Source organism: Vipera berus (assembly GCF_964194415.1).
Source record: "Vipera berus genome assembly, chromosome: 4".
Lineage (NCBI taxonomy): Eukaryota > Metazoa > Chordata > Lepidosauria > Squamata > Viperidae > Vipera > Vipera berus.
Window position 1 is genome coordinate 21,133,318 of NC_138206.1, and position 17,382 is coordinate 21,150,699.

Sequence of the window (17,382 nt, forward strand, 5' to 3'; positions counted from 1 at the left end):
GTGTCCTTTCAATCACAATTGTAGCACAGCAGGTGCTCATCTAAGCATTGCAAGGTATCAAAAAATTCTACATAAGATATTCCTTAATTGACAATATTTCAGATATGAATTAATGGAGGATCCTAATCAGGCCATTGAGTGGCTTATGCAACTTATTAGTGTTGTTCCAACAGACTCACATGCACTGGCAAAACTTGGGGAACTCTATGATAGTGAAGGTGACAAGTCTCAAGCATTTCAATATTATTATGAGGTAGGTGTTTTAAAAATTACATTTCCATATCAGCCTACATCTTGCATGCTATCTGGGGCTTACTGGACTTAAAATCTGGAGCATTTGAGGGTCGTTACTGAGGAAGCGTACTCTGTTGTAGTTCCTTATATACAATAGGCATATTATGTAAGTGTGAAATATATTTAACTTTACCCTTTAAGATGGCCAAGAATTCATTCTGATTAGAAAAAATAATTCTTGGTACAGTAAATATATTTGCTAAATATATTTTTGTTGGTCAAGAATATGGAAACCACAGAGAAAACATTTTATTCAGTAATACAACAGTTAAATTTGATTTGAAATTTCATTCTTCACATGGAAAAATTCTCACATAGGATTAAGTAAATTATTTCCCTTATACGCAAGCTGTCATTCACAATGGTATTATGAAAGATTTTTGGAAAATTTGAGGTAATGTATATCAGCAGATCAAGAAAAAATAGAATGATATATCCCTGATGACTATTCCAGGAGCTTAATATGCCTGAAGTACACTGAGTTGAAGAAGACTAATAAATCCACCACTACCATATAGCCAGAGATTTAGAAAAAAATTCCTTCTATTTTAATATTATTAATTTATAGCCCGTCCAATTTTAATCAGGTCTAAGCAGATTTAAATCCCGCTATGTTTAAATAGGATTCAAATTAGGAAATGTAACTAGATAAATAACTTCATTAATATCCACAAGTTTCATACAATAATAGTAAAATATTCCTATATCATATTCCTATACCTTATATTACTCATACCTAAGAGGAGCATCTCCTAATTAATCTGTCCCTCTGTTAAAAATATATCATTTTCCTAAACCCCCAGTATTATTGGAGCAAGTTGAATTCCCATGGAAATGCAGTTCCAGAGAAGAAGGCCACATTCACAATTCCTGTCTCCAAAAACTCTATAGACAACTTTGTTTAACAAAGGGAACAATTAATACAATTAACTTGGTTTTGGTACAGTGAGCAGATTGAAAAAGGTATAGATAATCCACCCCCTCCAGGGTCATTCATAATTCTCAATGACCTTCTCCAGACTGGACAATATTCAAATCTGCTAGGTTGAGCAATGGTTTCTTGACCCACATAGACCATTTTTTTTCTTCATCATCATATTCCTTGCATGAATGAATATATACTGCTCAATAAAATAAAGGGAACACAAGATAAGACATCCTACTATTAAATACAGTACATTGTGTTGTTTAAGTGTTCCCTTTATTTTTTGAGCAGTATATATGTTCATGGTATATTAAGGAGGTAGATAGATACTCATGCTCTTAAAGCAGAATCCTGCAGTCAGTGGCTGACTTAACAGAATATGGGTAGTCTCCACTTTTAAGAATGAATTCTGTTCTCAAGATATGTCCTTAAGTTGAATTTTATGCGAATGGAACAGTATTATTGTATAATACTGTATAAGTAGTATTGCATAATGAACTTGAATCGTGTAATTAGCTCATGTTTTGCTAGAGTAGGGCTCCATTCTTAACTATGAGTCATCCTTAAACCAGGGCATGCTTAATCTAAGAATGCTGTAATTCTATCTTCCAATATTCAATAAGAGACCAACTGTCTGATTATATGTTTCATATCTGAATTAGGCCTGTCTAAGTACAAATACTTCAATTATTGAACATTTCACCTAAAAGTTAATATAATTAGATTTAATTTGCTAATGAATTATTCTCCTTGCTTTGAGTTGCAGCTTCTTTATACAACACACAAAGACCATTTGAACCATATTCTCAATGTAGCCTTGCCCTAGCAATCAGTACTTTGAACTGTTTACAGAGAGAGTGAGAGGTGATGGATAATCACTTTATATAATTTTTCTCTTCAAGTTAATTAGCTCACGTTTTCAAATGCATGAAATGGCCACCATGTTTAACTATCGGAGGCTCCCATAACTCTTCATAAATTGTCTATAGACTTATGGTACATATAAATTTTGCTTGTTTAAGCCAAACTGTTAAGTCATAATTATTAAGCTTGGGTAATTTGCTTACCTAAAATAAATTAGTATTGGCTACTGTATAGATTCAGTAGAAACACATTGTAATTGTAATACACTGTAACAAATGTAATATACAGTATTTTATTACATTAACATTGACCGGCAAAAATCATAATTTGAGGAAGTGCTTCCTTACACCTTTAAAATACTTGCAAATCTAATATGCAAGAAATAAGGACTTTTTAAATGAAATGTCATAATTTTTCTGTTAATTGCAAATGAGTACATTCTCTTTAGTGATTAATTAATGTATTAGTATGCTACCTATATACATTCATGTATTATGTATTTTCAGTAGCTGGAGAATTACACATTAATATGTAAACTATCCTAGAAGCAAAATAAAGCTTATCACTAACATTACATTTGTTTCAACCCTTTTATTTTGTTAGTCCTATCGGTATTTCCCTTCAAACATTGAGGTCATAGAATGGCTTGGAGCCTATTACATTGAGACACAATTCTGTGAAAAAGCCATTCACTATTTTGAAAGAGCAGCACTTATTCAGTAAGTAATCACAACATTTGTATGTTGAGAGTCATTTCACTTCTATAGGCATTTTCTACAATATTGTTATCACTGACATAAATTAGGTATAGAAAATTGGGTGATGTTTCAAGAATTATTTTCAGTGCTTCTTTGATGATTTTCAAATAGTTGTGCTATGATTTAACTTTAAGGAAAATTCAAGTAGGTCTTTAAGCAATTAGAAGGATGAAATATTCTGGATTACACTTTTCTAGATCTCTCCTGATATAAAGAGGTCAGTACCCTTGAATTATTCCAGTTTAGCCAAAAATATGTGTAATATTTTGACTAGATTCCACTGGGTTTATTTTATAAACCTTAAAAGCTTTAATGGTGACAATAAAAATGACAAAGGAATGGCTGAAAACATTCTGTCTCAGCTAGTAGATGATGGATGGATGGATGGATGGATAGATAGATAGATAGAAAGACAGAAGACAGACAGACAGACAGACAGACAGACAGACAGACAGACAGACAGATAGATAGATAGATAGATAGATAGATAGAGACAGGCAAGCAGATGTGCATGCATGCTTTCTTCTTAAAGAATGTTGGGTTTGCTTTTAAAAAACCCAGTAGTTATGATAGATTTTAAAAGTTCACTTCTAGTTTTCTTAATTTAGATATAAACTAATTTGAAATAATATATCATATTAGCACTTCTCATGAATTGGGTAGTATAGATTTTGTTGATGGATCCCGTGGTCTGGATTCATGCATCATATGAACCCAATTTTTTTCAGATGTTGTCTATGGTATAAATTAGTGGTATCATTGAAAAAAATAAAATCAGAATTATTTCATAAACATTATTTTTATATGAGAAAGATTTAGAACTGAGTGTTATAATCCTGATTCCAATAGAATCATGGCTCATGAAAGTATTGACAGAAATAGTTTCAGTAGGACTAAACAATTTTCCTTTTATTGTTATGCTATTAAAAGATAGAATCATCTTTTAAATGAAGCCTAGTTAGAATTTCATAATACATCAAAAACATTTTTTGCTTTAATTATTTCTTGGTAATTCAGGAAAAACAAGTTATCACTTCACTATCACTTTTAGGAAATGACCAATAGAAAAGAGTTTTTTTCTGAATGAATATAGATCAATAGAGGTACTTAAAAATAACCTGAAGCTTGAGCATTTTAAAATCAATAGTCATAGATAAAGCAGGAAGGATTTTAATTTTAAAATTACAGAAAAAAGCAATATAATCAACTTGAGCTGTGTCTATGCTTCAAATAAGTTGTGCTCCACTTGGTATGTTACACTAAGCATTAAATGTATACTCTCAATCATTATCACTCCTTCTACAGAAATCAGCTTTCTGATATGTTTCTGTTTTAAATTTTAAAATCATTGGTTATATGCCAAACGTAACTCACAGCATCTCTCGGTGGAACTGTGGAAAATGGGCTGCAGAATATCTGTGAGGCAACGTAATAATATAAAATATGTGAACGTATGGTTTGACTTAGGAAACAAAAAATTGTGTGATGCTAAGATAATATAACCATCTAATAATCCATACACATGTGCTTTCTGCTCTCCAGATGAAGGAACTGCAACATAAATGTTCCTGTGGGCTGGACCATGTAGTCAGTTTTAAAAATGTTTGGGGTTTATCCAGCCAGAATAGAGTACGATTTTCAGTGTTGTTCTTTTCAGATTACAAATTGGCATCGAAACTTGCTTCAATTGCATATTTTTACCTTCCCTTAGAGAGAGAAAATATTCGCTTTGAGCAGTTCCATTTTGATTAATTTCATCCATATGCTAGATGTTTAAGGAAAGTTTTTCAGTTGCATTACACTGTGATATGTGTACTTACAGGCCAACCCAGGTGAAATGGCAATTGATGGTTGCCAGCTGCTATAGAAGAAGTGGTAAGTGTCCATACCTATTGCATTTTAGTTTTAATATTTTTCCTATAATTTGCCCTATCTGTCTGAGCTTGTTTCCTTCTTTATTTACTGGCTAATAGGTAACTATCAAAAAGCTCTGGATACCTACAAGACAATTCACAGAAGGTTTCCAGATAATGCCGAATGTAAGTAATTTTTCTAACATAATGCTCACTGCATATTATAGTTATCTCCCTTTTTTACTGGATTATTTCATACACAAATATTTGCCTTAGTACTTAGGGGCTATCATATTCAGTCTAAAGCAAGTTATCCATCATTTGGGTTTGCTGTACACACACCTCCAGCACAAACAGGCTTTCCCGCTTTCTTAAGCAGAGGAAGCCCTTCTTTGAATACAATCTCTGTATTGCAGGGAATGTGAAAGATCTGTTAGAAGGGAGTCTTTGTATTAAATACACAAGAAATCATTGGAAATACTCTAAAAATAGTGCAGAGGAGAGCAACAAAGATGATTAGGGGACTGTAGGCTAAAACATATGAAGAACTGTTGCGGGAATTGGGTGTGTCTAATTTAATGAAAAGAAATACTAGATAACAGTATTCCAATATCTAAGGGGCTGCCCCAAAGAAGAGGAAGTCAACCTATTCTCCAAAAATACCTAAAGGCAGGACAAGAAGCAATGGATGGAAATTAATCAAGGAGAGAACCAACCTAGAACTAAAGAGAAATTTCCTGACACTGAGAAAAATTAACCCACGGAACGGCATGCCCCCAGAAGTTGTGGGTGCTCCAACACTTGAGGGTTTTAAGAAGAGACTGGACAACCACTTGTCTGAGATGGTATAGGGTTTCCTGCTGGAGCAGGGGGGTGGACTAGAAGGCCTCCAAGGTCCCTTCCAACTCTCTTATTCTGTTATATGGCAGGGTATCAAATATGACAGAAAGCAAAATTAGGTTAATGGAATCTAGACTGTACAAGGTAGATTCTTATGAGACATCATAAAAGTCTGTCGGGGACAGGCACTCTCTAGAAGTACATTCTGATGTATGTTGTAGGCCAAGGGTAGGCAACCTCGGCTCTTTTATGACTCATGGTCTTCAACTCCCAGAATTCCTGAGTCAGCATAGCCAACTTAGGAATTCTGGGAGTTGAAGTCCATGAGTCATAAAAGAGCCGAGGTTGCCTACCCCTGGTGTAGGCAGTAAATGCTATAGTATTTAATAGGCATTACTACCTATTAAGTATATTTATGATAATAATTATCTAATTAAAAGTGACTTAAAACTTTAATGTATTCCATTTAAAAACTATCCTCACTTTTCAGCATTTATTATAGAAGTACAAGAGTTTGGGAAAAGACATGCATTCTTTCATTAACAAAAATGAAAAGAGAATTTGCAGGCAGGATTCTAATAACTCCTGTTGTCTTAAGAAATGTGGTGCTATGAAATCGTAAGCCCTAGGCAATTTAATGTCACAATGAAATATCTTCTGTTCAATGACTTTCTTGCTGGTAGGCTGGCATTGTCCAATGGCTGCCACCCTTCTTGGCCAGCAAAATTTCCATCCATACCCGCAGAGATGAAGGAGCGAAAAGGATCTGCCCCTTTACAGAAAAAGTTTCCCAATCCATGCTGTGTTGTATTGTATTGTTGCACAAATGAATACATTTTTCCCCCACAATTTTTTTTCACAATATTAGTGCTAGGGGAAAAAACCTGTTCTTTTTTATGTTAATATTGTGGCTATTATATTCTAGGTTTACGGTTCTTGGTTCGACTCTGCACAGATATGGGAATGAAAGAAATGCAGGAATATGCAACAAAGCTTAAAAGAGTAGAAAAATTGAAAGAACTAAGGGAACAGGTATAAGTCATTTTTAAAAGCACAAGTTACTTCAATATTCTTAAGAATACAATCTGATTTTATTGTGTTGCACCCCTAGACTTTCTAATAATACAGTTCCACCAAAATAGCTTTTGAGTGCTACAACATGTAATGGTAAAAATCTATCTATGTTTACTTTAACTCTGGACAATAAAAACATGTCAAAAAGATAAATAAAAACACTTAGCCCTTTGGTTATGGCTGCTCCCATAAAGATCACAGCACATTCTTGTCTGTGGCTCAACTAATGACAAAGCAGCATGCAACAATATCATGCATGTCTGGCACTGTTTAAATTATTCATAATCTCCTCCTCTCCCGCAGCTATGGCAATGAATAAAGGAAAAAGCAGCCTCTAATATTTGAGTCAATTGGGTAGAGTTGGGTAGTTATAGAAATGGAATAAATAAAATTTGAAAAACGGATGCGTTATTATTATACACATCAATTTGAAATCACAGCTGCCAGATTGTGTTGGCCTTCATACGCATCAAGTTGTTCCCAAGAACTAGATTTCATAATGTGTCAGCGTAGTGTTTGCATTCAAGCAATGCTGCCTTTCATAATTGTCCGATAAAAATTATGTCAATGTGCAGATTTTCTACGTGTTGTCCAAGGCTTTTTGGTATGGCACCCAGTGTGCTGATAATCACTGGGAACAGCCACTGGCCGTTACTGCCATAACTTTTCAACTTTGATTTTCAGATCTTGATACTTTCTGATTTTCTCCAATTCTTTAACTTCTGCTCTACATTCTCCCACCTGAATTATCCACGCTTTCTTCTTTTCAACCATAGTCATGTACCAAAACGTTATTTGAATTCAGAAATCCCACCATATTTAAACCTTTTCATTTTCAACTACTCCTTCAACTCTATGTTGCTACCAATGTTTCATGACTCTAAAAAGATAACTTTTACCTTTTTAACGACTGTGTGACATCGTTGTTTATAGTCATTTTGTATAATCATCTTGCACAAGGTGAATATATGATCTATGATTTTCCTCTGCTTTTTTGCACAATTTGCACTTCGAATCATTTGATGATTTTTCAATTCTGGTCTTGATTGCATTAGTTCAGATAGCTTGCTCTTCATCAGCCATAACATCATAATAAATAAATGCAGACCAATAAAATCCAGAAAATATTATTTTTAAAGAAGTTACTGAAGTTTTTTCTGCGTACCCCTAAATGTTCCCATTGGTAAAATAAGATTTATGGTCCATCACTACAATAAAGTCAATAATAATAATACAATAAAATTTATTAATTCAGCATATGAGATCCGTTCAAAAAAGACAATTTTCAGTCTCTCACTTTTTCAAGGGCCAGGTATTCCACTATTGATGTTTAAGACTCACAATCCAAGAAGCTCAGGGAAATATATAGTATTTTCAGGAGTATACAGTAATTTGGGCAAATGTATTTGTATTCTTCCTCCCAATCAATCCCCTCTTAGCCTTAAAACTCAGTAAGTGATCCCAGGAAGAACTGTGAGGTGTAATTTGTGTAAAAGAATGCTACAATAATTATTGATATTAAACAGTAACTATGCCTTTTCCATCATTTGTAGCGTGTCAGGTCTGGCAGAAATGGCAGTGCCCGTGCCCGCAGAGAAGGGAGCGCTGGAGGTGGTGAGTACTAATCCAATTAAGGCTGGGTGTACATGACCATTTTTGCAATGTCTCCGTTTAGTTTATCTCTGTTCCTCATCTTGTAGATCTGTCAGGTTTGCTTTATTGAATTTGGTAGGTTTTTTCCCAACAGCTGTTCTGTACCAGCCTGCTACCGGCCCTGCAGCAAAAGCAGGGACAACCCCTTTACAAACGGCAAGAGGCTGGAATAAAGCCTGCCAAATTTATTAACATAAAACTGACACCAACCATGAAACAGGAGCTATGAAACAGGACTATTCAAGCGGTTGCTATGAAACAGGACTATTCAAGCGGTTGCCCTCCCACACATTCCCCTTTTATACAGTTCAGGGCGTGGCTTCTCTCTGCCTCTTTCCGAGGTGCCCCATTGCCTTCCTCTGTTTACTGATTGACTGCCTCCTGCGTCGGGCGTCCTTGAACAGGGCCAGCTGTGGGTCATCTTCATCCATGCTGTCAGGCTCACACAGCTGGGTCTCCATCGTGACCAGGTGGGAGGGGTCTGGCTGAGGGCTCTGCGGAGCCTCAAGGCCATCATCAGCAAGCTCTTCAACACCCCCCTCCTCCTCCTCTGAGTCGTCCGACCCAACTACCGAACCCACAGGCTGACCCTGAATCACAACAACAGCATCACACAAATTTGTTAGATACTTTCATACACAATCCTCTATACGTCCACAGTTTGCCTAATACAGTATGTATTTTTACATTGTAAGTGTTCAGTCTAATACAAATGCCATAGTGTCACACATTGCTTTAGAAACTGGGACAAATTTTAAAAGTTGTTTCCTATGTAACTTTTTAAAGAACAGATGTTCAGTGTTCTCCCTCTTTGGTGTGCCATACTGCATAATGTTTTTAATTCAGACCATGAAACATTGTCAGAAGAATTTGAGCGCTATTAGGGCTTAAAGACTAAAAACTATGCCACGTGTTTCCCTGGTAATTGCCTTGCATCATGGAGTGTTATAGCCTTAAGCTTTTATATATTTAATTTTGGCTTTGTTCTCATTTATCTTTCTTATGGTGTACTGTGTAACGTAGGTTATGAAGAAATGTTTCTGAAGTGCAATTGAAAGCGCACAAATGAATGTTGTTGTTGTTGTTAGCTGCGAAGTCGTGTCCGACCCATCGCGACCCTATGGACAACATTCCTCCAGGCCTTCCTGTCCTCTACCATTTTCTGGAGTCCATTTAAGCTCACGCCTACTGCTTCAGTGACTCCATCCAGCCACCTCATTCTCTGTCGTCCCCTTCTTCTATTGCCCTCGATCTTTCCCAGCATTAGGCTCTTCTCCAGTGAGTCCTTCCTTCTCATTAGGTGGCCAAAGTACTTGAGTTTTAGCTTCAGGATCTGGCCTTCTAAAGAGCAGTCAGGATTGATCTCCTCTAGGACTGACCGGTTTGATCGCCTTGCGGTCCAAGGGACTCGCAGGAGTCTTCTCCAGCACCACAGTTCAAAGGCCTCAATTCTTTGGCGCTCAGCCATTCTTATGGTCCAACTTTCACTGCCATACATTGCAACTGGGAAGACCATAGCCTTGAATGTTACAACCATAAATATTACATTTTATTCCTGGTATTGCTTACTGTACTATGGAATGGAAAACATTGCAATGAACGAGAGAAGAAACATTATTTTCTCAAAGTCCTTTTCTGGAGATGAACCACTGTAGGGTTTCATTTGCTATTTTATTATGTTAGCTTTCTGCCATGTTCCAGAAGTCTTGGAGCATCATTTCCATCAACTAACCTGGCTTTAGCTTCTTTTGACTGGAAATAATGATAGTCCCAACATATCTGGAAAGAAATAAGTTGCAGAAGACTGACTTAAATAATTTTAAAAAATCGTTCAGGCTCTGAGTGAGCAGAAATATGATTAGATACAGTTACATGATTAATGGTAATATTAGGAGTAAAGGCATTGACTTTGTACGGTTGGGTTTAAATGAAAGCTTTAGAATGCTCCCATACAGCAAACTATGCAAATACAGGTGGTTTTCAAATTATAACCACAATTATGACCAGAATTTCCATTGCTAAGCAAGACAGTCATTAGGTGAGTCACTCCCAATTTTACATCCTTTTTCCCATGGTTGTTCAGTGAATTCCTGCTATTGTTAAGTGAATCATGCAGTCATTAAATGACTCCGGCTTCCCCCATTGACTGCTTGTCGGAAGCCAACTGGGAAGGTTGCAGATGGTGATCACATGACCCCAGGGAGGTGCAACCAGCCTAAATACACACATGTTGCCAAGCATTTGAATTTTAATCATGGGGTGGGGATGCTGTGACGATCATAACTGCAAGTACCAGGTGTAAGTCACTGTTTTCAGTGCTGTTGTAACTTCAGCAGCCCCTAAATGAATGGCTATAAATTGAGGACTTCATCGGTAATGAAAACCCCTTGCTATTCTTACAATGCTCTGTGGGAGACTTTAAGAACTTTATTTGCTAGAATCTTACCACTTTTTAGCAAGGCAGGAGACTACAGTATGTGGTATCTAGTATTGGTACTTAGAGCAACTGAGGGAATATCACTTGCTCAAGCTGTCAGTCCTCTTGCATAACTAGTAATTGTACATTCCCTGACTGTTTGTTGGGCACAGATGTCCAAGGCATACCCTGAAGGATTAGGTACCCCGTGCTATGATCCCATGTGAAAAGCCAGTAGACTTTTAGATTATGCTTTGAACTCATAATTTTGGATCATACTGGAGGCACTTACGGTATCCGGCCCGTGAAGTGGTTTCATGTGGCCCGCGAAGCCATCCTGGAAACAGTGAGGGAACGGCCCCCACTGCCTTGGCCCTGGCCCAGAGACCCTCCTTCTGCCAGAGACCCTCAGATCTGTCCCACTCCTGCCCAGGCCCCCATAGGCACCCTTGATGCAAATGATGTAGAGCTGGCCACGCCCACCCAGTAGGCCATACGCACTCTAGCCACGCCCACCCAGTAGGTCACGCCCACCCTGGCCATACCCACCCGGCCCCCTGAGGGCAACCGCAATGCTGATGCGGCCCTCAATGAAATTGAGTTTGACAGCCCTGATCTGGAGTATTGATAATTCCATTTCATATTTGCTTGGGCCTTTGTACTGTTACTTGCCTTTTGTTATTCTTTCCTTCTTTCTATTTTCTAGCTTGTCCCTTCTCCAAGTAAAGCTCAGACTCAGAAGTGTCAAGAGGTCATTTAAATTTCCCTACTGGCATCAGCTTATTGTCTGCCACAATCAGAAGACTCTGATGTGGTATTAAGTCTAAAACTCGTCCTCTCCTAACGTGAAAGCCTGTAGCTATAAAACTCAGTGGACCAGGATGCTTTAGGCCACTTTTTGAATGCCACAAAAGAAAGGGATTACTCAGAGGTCTGGAGCAGAATGCTCCAAAATCTGGGGGAAAGGACTAATCCAGGTCCCTCAATCTTTAATAGACCTTCTGGAGATGTTCTTTCCAGGTGGGTTAATCCTGGTGTATTATTTAGTGGACTATATTTAATCTAATTTAGCATCTTAAACGTTTTCAGCATTATCAGTAAAAGAGAATATTTGTAGCTTAGGGTTGAAACAAGGGGTCTTTGGTGCTGTCTGAGCTTTCTTGTTTTCTTGCAGACATTTCATTAACCAAATTTCATGACCTGTTTTAGGTAATGAAACAACTGCAAGAAAACAACCAAGCTCAGACAGCACCAAGGACCTTTGTTTTGCATTATTTAAGGGTTAATGTACTATTCTTTGAAGAATAGCAAAGAATTTGGTTTAGTTTGGGGAATTCAGCTTGATTCTTTTATAAATATAAATGTGTCAGACTGAATTTAGATGCAGAAAAATAAGGGGCAGATAAGAGACAGTATATCCATCAGAAAGCTTTACTTTATTGGTTCCACAATGACTATCAGGGTATACCAACCTTTTTTTCTCTCTCACCCAAACAAATTATTCTCTTGTGCAAACACATCTTTTCCCATCCTCTTTCCACCAGAAAGAGGGTGAGAGGAATTGATAACAGGAGAGGAGAGGGAAGGGATAAGAAATAAGCCCTCTTGAAGCTGTTACAAGCAGCTCTTCCAAACAAAAGCAAATCTCTTAAAGCAGGGATTCCCAAACTTTTTCCTTTATTACCCAAAACCTCTTACAGAATGTCCTTTTTACCCAATATGGGTGAACCAATTTAAATGTCCCTGTTGTGATTGGTTAATAGGTTCGTGTGTCAAGAAAAAAAAACATTTTAAATAAATTTTGGGTAATTTACACCGGTTTGGGAAACACTGCTTGAAATTATCCATTGTGTTTCAGTCTGAAGAGACGGGAAGAATAAATGATTGATTGTAGAAAATTTTATGCCAAACATTTATTTTTCTGAGCAACATTCCCTAAAACCCAGGAGAGAACTAAAACATCCCAATGAAGAGTTGTATGTTTAAACTCTGATCTCTAAAATATATGGAAACCATCTCTGTGAGCAGTCATTCAAATAAAATTCAGTCTCAGCAAAACTAAAATGCAGGTCGTTAATTTGCAATTTAGCCACTTGTTAAGCAAATGGAAATAAACAGTGCTTCTCTGGTAAAGAACAGAAACATGCAGCCTATGGAAGTATATAATTCCAATAAGAAACAGGCCATCTTGAAAATAATTGCTCCAAGAGAATCAGGTTCAAGGAAACCTCTAAGGTCTTCAGGGAATGGTGGGGAAGAACCTATGAGATGTCATAACTAAACAAATTAACAAGTGATAAGACCCCTGATGACTCTAATTCAGATAGGAAAAATCTGGCCTGCCTTGGGGGAGAAAGAGCATGATAAGGTAAAGGTAAAGGTTCCCCCGCACATGTGTGCTAGTCGTTTCCGACTCTAGGGGCCGGTGCTCATCTCCGTTTCAAAGCCGAAGAGCCAGCGCTTGTCCGAGGACGTCTCCGTGGTCATGTGGCCGGCATGACTAGACGCCAAAGGCGCACGGAGTGCTGTTACCTTCCCACCGTAGTGGTCCCTATTTTTCTACTTGCATTTTTACGTGCTTTCGAACTGCTAGGTTGGCAGAAGGCTGGGACGAGTAACAGGTGCTCACTCTGTTACGCGGCACTCGGGATTTGACCTGCCAAACTGCCGACCTACTGATTGCCAAGCTCAGCGTCCTAACCCACTGAGCCATCGCGTCCCATTTCACTATGTAATTGTATCTTACATACCAAAGTTTTTCATTGTACATGTACAATTACATGTAAGGAATTTACAACATGTAAACAATATGTGCACTATGTCATTGCCACACTATGTATTAGATTTATATCTCGCCTTATTGATGTTGTTGTGCCTAGGTGGCATTTTGAGGGTACAGGTTGTAGTTACAGTAGAAATGTTGATTGTGAGCCAGAAGGGTTTGTAATTCAACTCAGCTTTGAATTCAACTGAATGTCTTAGGCAAGGCATGTAAATGGCTTTTGCTATTTACCTTACAAACTAATTTTAATCAGTAGCTGTAAGGATTACTAAAATAGCAATCCAGAATAGATTGGTTCATAGTCAGAATCTCGTCATAGTTTCAAGTAAGCCACTTGGGTTATGGCAAAGTAACTGTATGTGGAGTGCTCTAAGTTTGTAAAATTTCATATACACCAAGACTTTGTGCTACATTGACCTAAAATTATATTGAACATTATTCTCTCTTATGTTAGAACCTGGTAGCACAACAATTAAAGGAGAACGTCTGAATACGAAATTGAAATCTTTGCCAGGAACAAATGAGCCATATGAAAGTAATGTTAATAAAGAAATAGGTAAGTGTGTGTCTAATTATTTACTTTCATAGAATTGTTCAGCTACACAGAGAAGACCAAAATTTAACTCTTTAAATCATTGGTATAAGTAAGTGTTTATAATGGCAGGAAAGGAGAACTATTACTCTTTATGCAAAAAGTTCATATCAGAAAAATATATATACCGTATTTTCCGGCGTATAAGACGACTGGGCGTATAAGACGACCCCCTACATTTCCTGTTAAATTATAGGGTTTGGGCTATACTCGCCGTATAAGACTACCCCTCTTCCAACGCACACCAAATAAAAATTAAAAAACATCAGATTTGATTTTAATATGGTAATTTTAATTCAAATGCTTATGACATGCAGGTACTTAGTAGGAAAACTGTCACTTATAAACATAAGGCTGTTTGTCATCAAACATGTAAACATAAAACAGTGCAAGTGGATTAAACTTAATAATAATAATAATAATAATAATAATAATAATAATAATAATAATAATAATAATAATAATAATAATAATAATAATAATAAGAAGAAGAAGAAGAAGAAGAAGAAGAAGAAGTTGGAAGGGACCTTGGAGGTCATCTAGTCCAACCCCCTGCTAAGGCAGGAAACCCTATACCATTTCAGACAAATGGCTGTCCAGTCTCTTCTTAAAAACTTCCAGTGTTGGAGCATTCACCACTTCTGGAGGCAGGTTGTTCCACTGGTTAATTGTTCTAACTGTCAGGAAGTTTCTCCTTAGTTCTAGGTTGCTTCTCTCCTTGACTAGTTTCCATCCATTGCTTCTTGTCCTGCTTTCAGGTGCTTTGGAGAATAGCTTGACTGCCTCTTCTTTGTGGCAGCCCCTGACATATTGGATCACTGCTATCGTGTCACCCCTCACCCTTCTCTTCGTTAAACTACACATACCCAATTCCAGCAACCCTTTTCCTATTTTCCTAATTCACTTTTTCACTTTTCCTAATTCACTCTAAAGCTTTCCCTGCGCAGAGCCTTAAGTAACCCCAGCTGCCTGCAATTAGTGCAGGTTCACATCCCATCAGGCTCAAGGTTGAGTCAGCCTTCCATCATTCCGAGGTAGGTAAAATGAGGACTCAGATTGTTGGGAGCAATAAGCTGACTTTGTAATAATGCTGCTTGTGTGGGGGGGTGAAAGCTCTAATAGGCAGGCATATACATAGAATGAAGGCTATTGCTAAGCACATTGAATTGTGCTTAAATTGTAAGCCGCCCTGAGTCTTCGGAGAAGGGTGGGATATAAATGGAATTTTAAAAAAAGACCAAATGGGAGATCCGCTCCAGGTTTTCCAGCCAGCCCGCCCAGTTCCTGAGTCAAATGTGTCCTTAGAGCTAAGCTGCTGCTCTGCTACGCATTCCCCACCTGCCTTTCAAATTGCTCTTGCATTCCCCACCTGCCTACAGCTGCTCTTCAACTTTAGAAGGAAAAAAGCCCAGACCCCAGCCTGTAAAAAATCACAGACTGCAGCTTCTACTCCAATTGGTCCCGCTTTCCCTGCGCAGACTAAATGGAAGATCCGCTCCAGGTTTTCCAGCCAGCCCTGTCCCTAAAGTTTCAGCACCCGGCGTATAAGACGACCCCTGACTTTTGAGAAGATTTTCATGGGTTAAAAAGTAGTCTTATACGCCAGAATCTACGGTATATAAAGCTTCCATGTGGACTTTTTCCAGTATTTAAAATATATTATCATTGCTGAACTAGAAGAAATAGAAAATGGAATTAAAACTGCCTATCAGCCTAAAAGGGACGCGGTGGCTCAGTGGGTTAGGATGCTAAGCTTGTCGATCAGATGGCAGTTTGGCGGGTCGAATCCCGAGTGCCGCGTAGCAGAGTGAGCGCCTGTTACTCGTCCCAGCTTCTGCCAACCTAGCAGTTCAAAAGCACATAAAAATGCAAGTAGAAAAATAGGGACCACTACGGTGGGAAGGTAACAGCGTTCCGTGCGCCTTTGGAGTCTAGTCTTGCCGGCAACATGACCACGGAGACATCCTCAGACAAGCACTGGCTCTTCGGCTTTGAAACGGAGATGAGCACCGGCCCCTAGAGTTGGAAACGACTAGCACGCATGTGTGGGGGAACCTTTACCTTTTTATCAGCCTAAAACTGATATCAAAGAGACATCATTAGCATATCTGAGAAGAAACACCAACCTAGATATTCCAGCGATGACACTTCGGTATCCAGAAGTAAGAAAGACTTATGGGGTCTTCTGTTAATTGTGAAAAAAAGTGCTAAAATAAGATTATTCTTCAAGGTTTTTTGTAAAAAAAACCCTAGGTTATGGCAAATGCCATGCCAATGCAAGTAGAGACATTAAAGTAGTAATAGACTGTAGACTCAAACTTTTACAGGGACAGTGGCTAGCCATAAAATAAAAAAGGTACCTGCTACTTCATTGTGTTTGATATATCTAACCAGCATATGAAGAAATATCAGAAATGAGATATGTTTTTCCAGTTATTAGTACCAAAGTCTTGCATGGAAACCAGACCATCAGAAAGAGTGATTGAAGAAAAGTCAATGCCTCTGAACTATATTGCTAGAGAAAATTGTTGAGAATACTTTGGACTTCAGTAACAATAGCGACAGTACTTGGATTGTATACTGCCCCATGGTGTTTTACAACATTCTCTGAGCGGGGTTTACAATGTCAGCATATTGCCCCCGAAAATCTGGGTCCTCATTTTACCAACTTCAGAAGGGTGGAAGGCTGAGTCAACCTCAATTCCTGTCAGGATTAAACTCCAGACTGGGGGCAGAATTAGCCTTCATTCCTACCACTGCGTCACTAGTGCTTATAATGGACATCAAGAAGAGTATATAATTCAATACTGAATAAAGTAAAATGGACTGCTCAATGGGAGCTTAAATGACTGCTCAATGTAGCTTAAATATGTGGAACATATAATATGAATCCTTGGAGAAGAACTCAGTGCTTGGAAGAAAGAAGGCAGTTGAAAAAGAGTGACAAAAGATAAAGTCGCTAGTTACTGTTGCTGGGTAGATCATATAAGACCTCAAAGAAGCACTGACAAAATAATCCTGGCAAAATAATGTCCATTGAATCACAAAGAAGCACCTGAATGATTGAACAGCCACATCAAATTCAGCCACATAATTCACTTATAGAATCAATATAGCTTTATGAAATTCAATCTTTTTAGCATACATAACATGTACTTCAGTAGTAGTACATGAACATTCTGCAAACCTGTAGAATGCAAAGTGAGCTGTATAAAATGTTTCTTCTGTTTATATATTAATTTAGAACACCAGAAGTGAAATTTTCTCTTTGCAAACGGTAGAGCTCCTAGATTGCCTATGGAAATGAAACTAAATATAGGATAAATTGAAA

At 37.8% G+C, this 17,382-nt stretch overlaps 1 protein-coding gene across 2 annotated transcripts in view; it reads left to right on the forward strand.

Moving 5' to 3' along the window:
• The window catches only part of IFT88 (intraflagellar transport 88), a 43,610-nt gene that overhangs the window by 23,758 nt on the left and 2,470 nt on the right, over positions 1-17,382 (forward strand). Inside the window, exons 20-26 of one of the 2 annotated variants that reach the window (XM_081327483.1) lie at positions 103-253; positions 2,687-2,802; positions 4,664-4,716; positions 4,815-4,880; positions 6,460-6,566; positions 8,162-8,222; positions 13,914-14,015. In XM_081327483.1, the coding sequence (XP_081183609.1) occupies positions 103-253; positions 2,687-2,802; positions 4,664-4,716; positions 4,815-4,880; positions 6,460-6,566; positions 8,162-8,222; positions 13,914-14,015 (656 nt within the window). The remainder of the gene's footprint in view (positions 1-102; positions 254-2,686; positions 2,803-4,663; positions 4,717-4,814; positions 4,881-6,459; positions 6,567-8,161; positions 8,223-13,913; positions 14,016-17,382) is intronic. The other variant, XM_081327484.1, reaches the window with a different exon arrangement.